The sequence below is a fragment of the Bubalus bubalis genome, chromosome 13, assembly GCF_019923935.1.
Source record: "Bubalus bubalis isolate 160015118507 breed Murrah chromosome 13, NDDB_SH_1, whole genome shotgun sequence".
Lineage (NCBI taxonomy): Eukaryota > Metazoa > Chordata > Mammalia > Artiodactyla > Bovidae > Bubalus > Bubalus bubalis.
In genome coordinates this window covers 70382393-70395157 of record NC_059169.1, presented here as the reverse complement: position 1 = coordinate 70395157, position 12765 = coordinate 70382393, and the positions used below count along the sequence as shown (strand labels likewise).

At 46.3% G+C, this 12765-nt stretch overlaps 1 protein-coding gene across 7 annotated transcripts in view; it reads right to left on the bottom strand.

Moving 5' to 3' along the window:
- RCBTB1 (RCC1 and BTB domain containing protein 1) overlaps positions 1-12765 on the bottom strand; it is a 35503-nt gene that overhangs the window by 20765 nt on the left and 1973 nt on the right. For 6 of the 7 annotated variants that reach the window (XM_025263218.3, XM_044926953.2, XM_044926956.2 and 3 more), the window contains exons 3-4: positions 5466-5632; positions 1884-2042 (exon numbers count right to left, since the gene is read on the bottom strand). In XM_025263218.3, the coding sequence (XP_025119003.1) occupies positions 1884-2042; positions 5466-5632 (326 nt within the window). The remainder of the gene's footprint in view (positions 1-1883; positions 2043-5465; positions 5633-12765) is intronic. The other variant, XM_025263225.3, reaches the window with a different exon arrangement.

The window sequence follows — 12765 nt, the reverse complement described above, 5'->3', positions numbered from 1 at the left end:
CTCCCATTGGCAGACCGTGAGCTCTGATGGGGGTCCAGTGAAGGCAGTGCCGGCAGGACCACAGGAGAGGGGACAGAGGAAAGAGGTGTAAGGAGGAGACACGGGAGAATGTGGGGACCCCTCAGATGCCTGCAGCAAGAGGGGTCACCGCTCAAAGCAGCAGAGCCGGGCAGCTCTGACAGCGAGTGTTAAAGGCTGAGAACAGCCAGCGTGTGAAGGGTGAAGTCCTGGCCAGGAACAGACAGAAGGCCTGGCTCAGATCAGAAACACACGGTGTGGTGGCAACACACCCCAGGGCAACGCAGGGCAAGCGGGCGTGGCTGAGGGCCTTCCACGCCCCTGTGACAAGGGGAAAAGGGGACAAGGAGCTCAGGGTGCTAGCAAGAGATGGCCAAAAGCACGTTCAGTGTCGGAAGTCTAACAGGCTTGAACCTTCTGGGGAGAAATTTGGCAAGAGCTATCAAAAAATGTACCCTATTTCTGGAAAATTATTCTATAGAAATACTTGTGTGTACAAAGATATACACACAAACAGTAACAGAGAAAATCAGTGCAACAGTGTTTTTAATAGCCAAATATGAAAAAAAAAAGTTGAAATGCCCATCAGAAGAGTTCTGGATATGGGTCATGGAAAATGAACATCCATACAAAGAAAATTAAGCAACTGTTATAATAGTTATAATGGAAGCAACTATAAATGGTCTGCCAATGGATCCAGGTAAAACATCTATGCTGTTAAGCAGAAAAGGTGCAGACTGGCAGAGAAGAGCGGTAGGTAATTATACTCACCCGTATGTAACTATTTATAGAGAAAGGTCCAAAAGGATATACATCAAGCCATTAAAAAACTGAGGGAAAGGCATTCACTTTTTATTTCATGTGTCTTATTTGTTTTCCTTTGTTGAAATAATCACATAATAATTTTTAAATTAAATTTACTTTTAAAAATTAAAAAAGTGTTTCAAAAAATAAATAAATAAATAAAGAAGTGGAAAATACTGGGATGGAGGATGTTAGATGACTATCTCAAGGAATTCAGAAGTCATCCAGCATAGTATCAGGCTTGATTCAGAAAGTCAGCTAAGAGAGCTGAGTACTTAGTAAACTCTACAGCACCCTCACACCCTGATGCAGGATGCCGTACATTTGCATTCAGAGAAGTATCCTGGAGTAAAGTTTGTGCACTGGGACACACACAAGTGGTAACAGGTCCATTTAAGTAGAAGCTGCAACCAGAACAATTTTATAGAAATAACCATCAGCTCAAAGGTGACCGTGGTCGAGGATCACTGAAAGGTGGGTTTTTTAAGAGTAGCTAATAACCATCAGGATGAAAAATTCTGCATTTGCAAGTTGCTTCTTCTTAGGGGCAAGCATTGCAGACACCAGCAGGCACAGAGCCTTCATGCCCATTAGCATCAGTGCTTATAAACACCATGAGCTAACTTTAAAGAGTGCACAGGGCCTCTCACCTTCTGAGATGGCCCGCACTCTGTCTGCAGAATGTTTCGATGAGACAGGCTGTATTCTGTCTATGGAATGTGTATCTCTCCAAATAAACCAGCTTTCACTTAAAAAAAAAAAAAAGAGTCCTCTTTCATTAGAAGAGGTAACATCAACTTCTTTCATCTACTACATTAAATCACAAACAAATGCCTGTAAGCATCGGGCTATGTGGACCTGGCAAAAACACATTCAACTTCTACTTGCAGATAAACCTTGGAACTTAAAAATTCATAATGAGGAGCGAACAGCCTGTGGTTGCACCTCTATCAGTTAACTATCCATGGAGCCATCAAATCAGAGCACTCTTCCTTCCATGATCTAAGCCCGTACCTCATAAAGAAAAGGACAGGAGAAAGGGGGGTGCGAAGACCGCTCACCTCACCATTGTCCAGAACAGCCATGGACGAGGTCTGACCACAGGCGATGCCAACCACCCTCTTAATGTGTAAACAGTTCGTCACTTTCCGAGGAGTTGGTTGATTTGCAGTGGACCCTGACCCCACCTGGCCGCAGTTGTTATAGCCCCAAGCAAATACCTACACAAGAGAAGGATAAAAGAAGAAGAAAGAAGAGTAAGGGTGAAAATTCTCACACACGATAATCATCATAAAACAAAACAAACCCACTGGATGAGTCCTTACAGTGTGCTAATGGTCCTAAGCGCTTCACACACAGGAACCCATCTAACCCTCACAGGAAGCCTGAAAGACGACCCTGGGGTCGGTATTAATACTATTATCATCCCCACTGTATACGCGTAGATGGGAACACAGAGAGGTTAAGTGACTTGCTTGAGATTCCACAGCTAGTAAATACGATTTACTACTAATATGAACCCAAGCAGTCGAGCGGTACTCTCCACACTGTTACACAGCCACTATAATTTTAGTAGCTCTTTATGGTTTTTAAATCTGGCATCCAAAGGAAATGAGGTATGTGCCACGTAAGTATCAGTGATATGAACAAAAATCAGCCTAACTCTTTGGGTGTAGTCTTTTTTTTTTCCCCATGGAAATCCTTCAAACAATACTTATTTTCCTCTATCTCATTAATCACCAGTGGGCGATACTATAGACCCCTCCTGATGACACAAGCCCACCATCATTACAATTATTAATCACAGTTCCACTTCCTAACACAGTCACACTCACAAGTATTAAGGAGATGCCTGTCCCTACAGGAATGACATGGGGTTGTTAAGAAATTCTTTTTTTTTTTTAATTATTTTTAACTGTAGGACTGCTGCTCTAGAATGTTGAGTTGTGCTTGATAATGTTTTCTGAGTCCTCACTGGCTGTCATCTCCAAGCAGCTCCCCTCCTCAACTGCATCCTGTTTACTTTTTGCCTGTGATCAGCCACAGCCTGAAAACCATATTTCTAATGGAGAGAGACACAAATGGATCTCTAAGCTAAAGATGAAAAACAAAATGAAAAATCCCTTCAAGTTAATTATTAACTGAGCCTGTCAAACAAGAGTGTGGCCAGAGAGAAGAACGAGCCAAGAGGGCAGATATTGGCAGCAGAGGAGATAACTTCCTCCATCACTAGGAAGATCTGTGAGGAACCCTCTCACCCCCTCACTTGCCTGTGACAAGCGGTCCTCACACATCCTGAGTTCTGGCTTCCATGAGTCTCTGTTCTCTCTCCTCTGTCAGCATTTTCTACCTAAGATCACATGTCTGAGGCTGCCCATGGACTGTCTTGAAAACTCACACTGATATCTTAAAAAGTACATGTGGCACAGGTTCATTTCACAGGCACAGAAAGAAAAGTAATTACACTCTGTTAAGTGGCGTCCCTGGTGGCTCAGACGGTAAAGCGTCTGCCTGCAATGCGGGAGACCTGGGTTCAATTCCTGGGTCAGGAAGATTCCCTGGAGAAGGAAATGGCAATCCACTGCAGCACTCTTGCCTGGAAAATCCCATGGACGGAGGAGTCTGATAAGCTACAGCCCATGGAGTCGCAAAGAGTCGGACACAACTGAGCGACTCCACTTCACTTCACTAAGTGGATTCACAGGACCAGCTAGTGTAAATATTTATATTTACCAGTGTCCCAGAGTAGCATATGCTTAAGGTTACAATAAACCAGGAAAGCAGGCTGCACAATTAGCAAGTTCTAATTTCAACCGTCACTTTTGCACTTCTTTTCAAATAGCCCAAGTTCTCTTCCAATGCAGTTGCCGTTTGTTTTTTAAAAAAATGGGGACTGGGGTTCCACTGACCAAGAAACAGATTGGGAACAGTAGATTCCATGCAGCAGGGCTGTGTGCAAGGCCTGGCTCCAGCACATCACAGCCACGAAACCTTTATCTCACCGAGCTGCTCACCCCACTTAGTGAAATCACTCTAAAGTCTCTGAAGGACTAAACAGGGAACAACAGAATCTGACTTTTATTTCCAAGGACACAGTGGACAGAGAAGTTATACTGCACCGTGTAGACCAATGTAAAAGCTATGGGATAGGGACTGCCCCGGGGGCCAGTGGCTAAGACTCTGCACTCCCAGCGCAGGGGGCCTGACTTTGATCCCTGGTCAGGGAACTAGATCCCACATTCCACAGCTAAAGTCCTTGCATGCTGCAACTAAGATCCGGCACAGCCAAATAAATAAATAAATATTTTAAAAAAGGAAAAAAAAGCTATGAAACAGAAGAGCCCATGGCAACAGTCCAGGAGACAGCAAAGCCTGACCTAAGGTGATAGAGATGGAGAGGAACGAAATGACACAAGACACCAGACGATAGAACCAGCGGGATGAGTAACATTTAAGATATGCATGCAACTTGGCCGGGGGGGACAAGAAATCAAGCTGTACAGAACCTATTGGAATGTTGGTAGTGATGCTATGACATCACTACATTTACTGAAAAACAAAAGAGACCTGGGGGTGGGGTGCGGGTAGAGGTCATTAAAAAAACGACAGTACAGAACGCTGTCATATACATCTGATTTGTAATCTGAGCAAAAAGCAAGAGACTTAACTGCCTTAAGAATTCAGTCTACTGTCTTCAAAAGAGTGCTCCAGACCCCACAACATAGGCTGTGTTAGAGAAGGAGCTTGTTCTCACGGTGGTTTTAGCTATGTACCCAGGGCAGCTATGTTCACATGATATTCAGTTCAAGTACAAATATGGTCTTTAAAAAAAAAAAAAAAAGGCAAGGCACTTTCACATGGCCAAAGGCAGAAATGATCCAAATGTTCATCAATAGACAAATGGATAAACAAAACAGATAAACAATGAAACACTGTCAGCCTTAAAAAGGGATGAAAATCCACCACATGCGGCCACATGGATGAGCCTTGAGGATATCAGGTGAGATAAGGTGGTCACAGTGGACAAGTACTGTGTGATTCCACTCATATGAGGTACCTAGAGGGGTTAAATTCTTAGAAAGCAGAATGGGGGTTGCCAGGGGCTGGAACTAAAAGAAAGGAGAGAGTTCATGTTTAATGGGCACAGAGGTCAGTTCTGCAAGATGAAAGTGCTGTGGATGGATGGCGGTGATGGTTGCAAAACAACATGAATATACTTAATGTCACTGAACCGAACACTTAAAAATGGTTAAGACGGTAACTTTTACATGTCTTTTCTGTGTGTTAGTTGCTCAGTCATGTCCAACTTTCTGCAACCCCATGGACTGTAGCTCACCATGCTCCTCTGTCTATGGATTCTCCAGGCAAGGATACTGGAATGGGTTGCCATTTCCTTCTCCAGAGAATCTTCCCAATACAGGAATCAAACCCAGGTCTCCTGCGTTGCAGGCAGATTCTTTACCCTTCGAGCTACAGGCAAGTGAACGAGGGACTTCCCTGGCAGTCCAGTGGCTGAGACTTCGCACCTCCATTACAGGGAGCATGATCCCCAGTCAGGGAACTAAGATCTCCCATACCTTGAGGAATGGCCCCCCAAAATTAAAAATAAAAGTAACAATAAAGCATAAGAGCAGAGCACTTACCTCTCCATCAGCTGCCAGAGCCATTGAATGATGCGAGCCACAAGCTACTTCAACCACTTGCTTGATCAAGAGGTTGGTGCAGACCTGGATGGGTGCCAGGCCTTGGTTGGTCGTCCCATTCCCAAGCTGGCTGTAGCCATTGTGGCCCCAGGCATACACAACTCCGTCTACACAAGGCAGGCCACACACACACAGTCAGCTCAGAGAAGAGACAGCCGACCCGGAACTTTCCTCCCAGACTCTGTACAACTCGTGTTAACCTTTACTTCTTTTAGTGACATTGTGATTTGTAAGAAATATGAATTTGGTCATCCAGATTACAAAAATACATTGCTCTTGTATACTTGGTCATCATCCACAGTCCCTGGCTCACAGCTCCCCAAACCGGAGGAATCTCCTTAGAGTTGACAATGATGAGGGTGTCTTTTGATAACAAGAACATTATCTCCTGGCATCTCTGTTGCCAGGAGAACCAACCACAAGGTAAGTGGGTTGGAGGGGAGAGGGCTGGAGGCTGAACCAACTGCCAATGCCGATGGCTTAGCCGTCATGACTATGTAAGGAAGCCTCCGTAAGAACCTCCGGGGACAGTTTTCTGGCCCCTTTTCAGAGTGTTTCCATGTTGAAGAACCAGAACACTTACACATGCCACTGTGTTAGACACCAAGCCTTACAAGGATGGAGGCTCCTTTATTCAGGCTGTTGATTCATATCCTTTTATAATAATCAGTCATCTAGCGAGTAAATCGATTTTCTGGAGTTCCTTGAGTCATTCCAGAGAATTAATCCAATCCAAATCATGAATTCCCCGGTGGTCCAGTGGTTAGGAATCTGTGCTTCCACTGCAGGGGGCCTGAGTTTGATCCCTGGGTCGGGAACTAAGATCCCACATGCCACATGGCATGGTGGAAAACAAAAACCCACAAAGCCCGAGGAGAGATGGAGGGAACCTGGGATTTGCAGCAGGTTAATCAGAAGCACAGGTAACAACCTGGGCTCGAGACCAGCATCTCAAGTGGAGGGTGGTGTCGTGGGACTGAGCCTCTTACCTGTGCAATCTGATTCTATCTCTCAGTAGATAGCATCAGAATTGTGTGCAATTCCTAGACACCCTGATAATATCCAAGCACTACTTCTTGGTGTTCCAAATAGGAAAAGGAGTACATCAAGGCTGTATACTGTCACCCTGCTTATTTAACTTATATGCAGAGTACATCATGAGAAACGCTGGACTGGAAGAAACACAAGCTGGAATCAAGATTGCTGGGAGAAATATCAATAACCTCAGATATGCAGATGACACCACCCTTATGGCAGAAAGTGAAGAGGAACTAAAAAAAAGCCTCTTGATGAAAGTGAAAGAGGAGAGTGAACAAGTTGGCTTAAAGCTCAACATTCAGAAAACGAAGATCATGGCATCCGGTCCCATCCCTTCATGGGAAATAAATGGGGAAACAGTGGAAAGAGTGTCAGACTTTATTTTTGGGGGCTCCAAAATCACTGCAGATGGTGACTGCAGCCATGAAATTAAAAGACGCTTACTCCTTGGAAGAAAAGCTATGACCAACCTAGATAGCATATTCAAAAGCAGAGACATTACTTTGCCAACAAAGGTCCATCTAGTCAAGGCTATGGTTTTTCCTGTGGTCATGTATGGATGTGAGAGTTGGACTGTGAAGAAGGCTGAGCGCTGAAGAATTGATGCTTTTGAACTGTGGTGTTGGAGAAGACTCTTGAGAGTCCCTTGGACTGCAAGGAGATCCAACCAGTCCATTCTGAAGGAGATCAGCCCTGGGATTTCTTTGGAAGGAATAATGCTGAAGCTGAAACTCCAGTACTTTGGCCACCTCATGCGAAGAGTTGACTCACTGGAAGAGACTCTGATGCTGGGAGGGATTGGGGGCAGGAGGAGAAGGGGACGACAGAGGATGAGATGGCTGGATGGCATCACTGACTCGATGGACATGAGTCTGAGTGAACTCCGGGAGTTGGTGATGGACAGGGAGGCCTGGCGTGCTGAGATTCATGGGGTCGCGAAGAGTTGGACATGACTGAGCGACTGAACTGAACTGAACTTCTTGGTGTGGGAATGCCTATATACATACACGCACACACAGATTGGGTCTAGGAATTAATTAACACCTTCTCTCTGCCTGTCTCTCTCTCACACACACGCTGCAACCAAGAACTCTCTATTTAGTTGATATCAGGAATGGGATTTGCAGAACAGCCTGCAAATGGCTCACAGACATTTGTTTTTTGAAGACAAAGAGATTAAAGAGCAAAGAACGAGGGAACTCTGACTCCTGGATAGCTACCTAGTCACCGTGGTACGAGACTGCAGCCATGCTGTGATCAGTTACTAAAGGTCAAAGTTACCAATGCAATTTAGAAATGGGAGTAGAGCCAACTCCTAAGGAACTACTGGCTCAACAGATACATAAGGAAATGCAAAATAAGCAGCACGCTAAATGAACAATTTCCGGCTTATTTCATATATAACAACCAAAATGAAAATAAAAGTGCTGGGTTGGGCCCTTGATGTTGATTCAAGCTCAGATTTGGGTCAATCTGAGCTTCAGCCATTTCCCTCAAAGCTGCCAAGAAAATTATGCAGGAGCAACAGAAACTACCTCTAATACCTCTGAGTCAACTGAGAAAATAGTTAACGTAGGGGAAGGGGCGGAGAAGGCAATGGCACCCCACTCCAGTACTCTTGCCTGGAAAATCCCATGGACGGAGGAGCCTGGTAGGCTGCAGTCCTTGGGGTTGCTAAGAGTCGGACACGACTGAGCGACTTCACTTTCACTTTTCACTTTCATGCATTGGAGGAGGAAATGGCAACCTACTCCAGTGTTCTTGCCTGGAGAATCCCAGGGACGGGGGAGCCTGGTGGGCTGCTGTCTATGGGGTTGCACAGAGTCGGACACGACTGAAGCGACTTAGCAGCAGCAGCAGCAGCAGCAGCAGGGGAAGGGGAAACCAAGAAACAACCAAAGGCAGGGGGTACAGCGTGCAGGAACTGGCTCATTCTGAGGGCTGATGTCTCGGGCTTCCTGAGGAACCTTTACTGACACGGGCTGTGCGTGCAACTGACATAAGAGCTGTGTCTGTGGTTTTCAAGACTGCAGGCTGGAGGAGCACGTGTGGGTTGAGGCAGGACCTACTGCTCTCTACTGAACCATCACACGTGGCTGTGCGTGACCCAGGAGGTTATTCCCAAGGAGACTGCCAGGGTGGTGGACTGGATAAAAGCCACAGTAGTGTGTTTATCCTGAGAAGATGGATTTCCCAACTCCCCTACTAATGGCAAATGGAACATCCCACATGAAGCAGCTGAGATGCAAGCCGTGTGGGACTGGCTTTACGATACCTGGGGTATTCACCTCTGAATACAAAATCAAATAGTTTGAGATGCCTTATCCAATATGCTATCTCAACTTCCTCATATGGATCTTACAGAGAACATGAAAGGAATTATGAAAATGGAGAAAGACAAAGGGAGAGCATCAAGGGACCCAACCCAGCAGAATAAAAGTCTTCAATTACCGAGTGGGATCAATAAAAGGGATGTTGATGGAACTGAAGCCAAGGGACGCCCCTGGCACTGTCGCAGTCTGGTGGAGCAAAGGGACCCCATGTTGGTCTCTAACACCGAAGGGCCCCGAACAAGTCAACTCTATTTATCCCAGTTTTAAAGGCATTTAAAAAGCTAGAAGGGCTTCTTCCCTGGTGGCTCAGATGGTAAAGAATCTGTCTATAATATAGGAGGCACCTGTATTCAATCCCAATGGGTTCAATGCCTAGGTCGGAAAGATCCCCTGAAGAAGGAAATGGCAACCCACTCCAGTATTCTTGCCTGGAGAATCCAATGGATAGAGGAGCCTGGTGGGCTACAGTCCATGGGGTCGCAAAGAGTCAAGACACGACTGAGCAACTTTTCACTTTTCAAAAAGCTAGAAGGTAATGATTAAGATAAGAAAATTGATCCGGAATGCCCTGGGGTGAGGATAAGAAAGATGATCACGATAAAGACTGACCTAAAGGCCAGGATATTCTGGCCCCACCGTTGGCCAGGCACCCAAAGGCATAAGCACCTGTGTGGGTGAAACAGCCAGGGGGAGAGAGGACCAGCGCACTGTGATTCCAAAGCCTGTGGGTAAAGTCTTAACAGCCAAGCTTAGAATGGGAGGATGCGGACGGGCAACAGTGGACAGGAGTCAAGTGACAGTCTGGATGGAAACTGGGGTTTTGGAACAGACTCGGTGAGGTGGTGTCATCTCTCTTACCTGAAGGTATTATTGGATGGATATTAGTTCTGACTGGGGACTGCTTCCCCTACCTAAAACATGAGGCGTGGAAATCCACCCTCAGACCAGTTTTAACTGGGCGCTGGCTGGGAACCCCTAGAACTGCCTGAGCCCAAACAGGTGTTTAAAGAGAGAACACCCCGTGGACAAGAAGAGCTCACCACTGTAATTCAAGCTGGGGCGCTGGGACCAATGTATTTGCTGAATGATTGAAGCTTGCCCAGTGGCCTGCAGGAAAGGCAGATGGTTTCTGGGGACTAACAGCAGGCTTTTTAAAATCACTTTGGTCATGTACGACGCTATGCAACCCCATGGACTGTAGCCCACCAGGATCCTCAGTCCATGGGATTTCCAAGGCAAGAATACTGGAGTGGGTTGCCGTTCCCTTCTCCACGGGATCTTCCCAACCCAGGGACTGAACGTACATCCCCTGCTTGGCAGGCGGATTCTTCGCTACTAAGCCAGCAGGGAAGCCCCATCTGTAAGACTGCCCGAAAGACAGCTGGATCCAAGTGGGGTCCTGCATGAGAGCAGGTATGTCTGAGTTAGCAGAGGGTGGCAGCTCTCCCATTGCTGAAAGGTGGAAAGGCACTGACTTAGACATGACCTTGAGAGTATCCGCCACCCGCACTCTGCACCAGGAGCTTACAGCCAACCTGGAGCACCTCCCAGCAGTGACCACTGGGATTTCAGACCAGAAATTTCCCAGATGCTGCTCACCACTTGAGAGGAAATCAGTAGCCTGGGCGGTAACTGAGATTCCCTCAATGACTGAAGGACATAAAATAATCATGAAACTTGAGATACCCACAACATCTTGGGTGGCGTTGGAGAAGCACTCTAGTAAGGAAGGCAGTGCCCAGAGGGTTTCATAATAAAACAGAAATGTTTTACCCCGGGGGCATACTGCTGGGGTAAGGTGGGGAGGTGCCTTCTGTATCATGAAGCAGGCAGCCTCTGTTCATCGAGGACCAACTCTGGAGCCGGCTGAGAAGCTGCTAGAACCCACTGCCTTATGGATGTGCCCTGTGAAGCTCTAACCAAGCGACCAAGAGCTTCTGGCCTTCAGACACAGTTCCAAGGCAAATGGACACTCTCCCATTTGGAAAGTGGCCACATTAAAACCAGTGGATGGCAAGACTGACTGAAGGAGGTAAGAACAATCAGCTCAGGGGCTGAACTGCAGGCTGTTTTCCCAGCAGTGACGCAAGAACTGAGCAATCGGAAAAGCCCCTGTGGTTGGGTCTTTACCAACTCACCGGCTGCAACCAATGGCCTGGCTGTGTGGTCAGGTGGATGGGCAATGGAAACTGGACTGGAAAAGGGATGCCCACATGGGGCATGGCCCTAAGTGATCACTCTAGGAATTAAAGAGGCGCATTAAAGTAGGACGTGTCAACACCCATCACAAGAAGGTGATGGGAACCACCAAGTGACCTCTGGTGCACTCTCTTGGAGTGGCCTCCTGGGGCCATGAAATGAGTGGGTGTTGGGGCCTGCAGAGATGAGGAGACAGGTTGAATCTAGACATCTTCCTCTTGCACCTGAGAGCCACAAAATGCAGGCTCAAGAACCATTCTGTCAAGAAGAGAGACTACAAGGCTATGGGAAAAATGCCCCCGAACAGAGCTGGCAAGGGGATTACACTGGAACAATGCCAGCAGCCTCGAGGGCTATAAATGGGAGTTGACTCATTGGAAAAGACTCTGATGCTAGGAGGGATTGGGGGCAGGAGGAGAAGGGGACGACAGAGGATGAGATGGCTGGATGGCATCACTGACTTGATGGACGTGAGTCTGGGTGAACTCCGGGAGTTGGTGATAGACAGGGAGGCCTGGCGTGCTGCGGTTCATGGGGTCGCAAAGAGTCGGACACGACTGAGCGACTGATCTGATCTAATCTGACCAGGAAGAGACCCTTTACTCTGGACTGAGCTCTGCCTACCAGGTAGTAGAGGCAAAATGCTCAAAACACTATTAAAGGATTGGCATGGAAAATGCTGTTTTGTTGTTGTTTTGTCTTTTTTGTGCAGACAAGTCAGGGATCAATTGCCTGGGGAAGATAAAGGCATTTTAAGATGGTGTCTCAAAGACTTCTCTCATATCCCTTTCTTGGGAAGCTACTAGAAAATGTGTCTCACCCATATGAGGGTATAATCCAAGGAGGAAGACACGGGAAACAAAACATAGGCAATTCAGAAAGGACAAAGGTGAAGAGACTTCCAAGGATGACGGTGAAATGAAGATCTAGGACGAAAGGTGTGCAGCAGCTTAGAGTGACCAGTCCAGGCTGGAGCCGGGGGACAGGGTGACCTGGAGCGGCCTGACGGGCTCAGAGGTGCCCAGAAGCAACGCTGCGACACAGCGGAGTTCCAGCTCGTGCTAAGGACAGATGGGGAGAAAAGTAAGCCCAGGAAAGCAGACAGCTGTGGAAGAAAGGAGAATGGCTCAGCTGTGAATAACACTGTTCGAGTCCTGGGAATGTGAAAACTGAACGTGGACACGTGGTGACATCACTATACTGACAGGGTAAGCAGAGGGAAGGCTGATCAGGCTCATCAGAGAGAGTGCCAATGCCATCTGCTGCTACAGAAAGTCACAGGAGAAGGCCTAAAATGAACATTCAAAACCAACAGCATAAGCATATTAACTTAAAAACATGAGATTAAAAGTCAGAAAAACACACCTGAAAGGAGTTAAAAAGGAGTGGTTTTTAAGAGTAAGGATGGATGAAGCTGCGTGCTGGTTTTTACTAAAAGTCATACAATGTTTGATGGTTTAAAGTGTTAAATGTTTTTGAACTATATGACTACTTGAAATAGATACAAAATACACACAAATGTATATATTATACATACATTAGACATGCTATATATCACGTATCATATATATGTTATGTACAATGTATTACAACAATCAAAACTGAATTAAAAACAAAAAGACCACTCCCACAAGAAAATCAGTTACTTATATTTGTGCTTTCTGCTTATT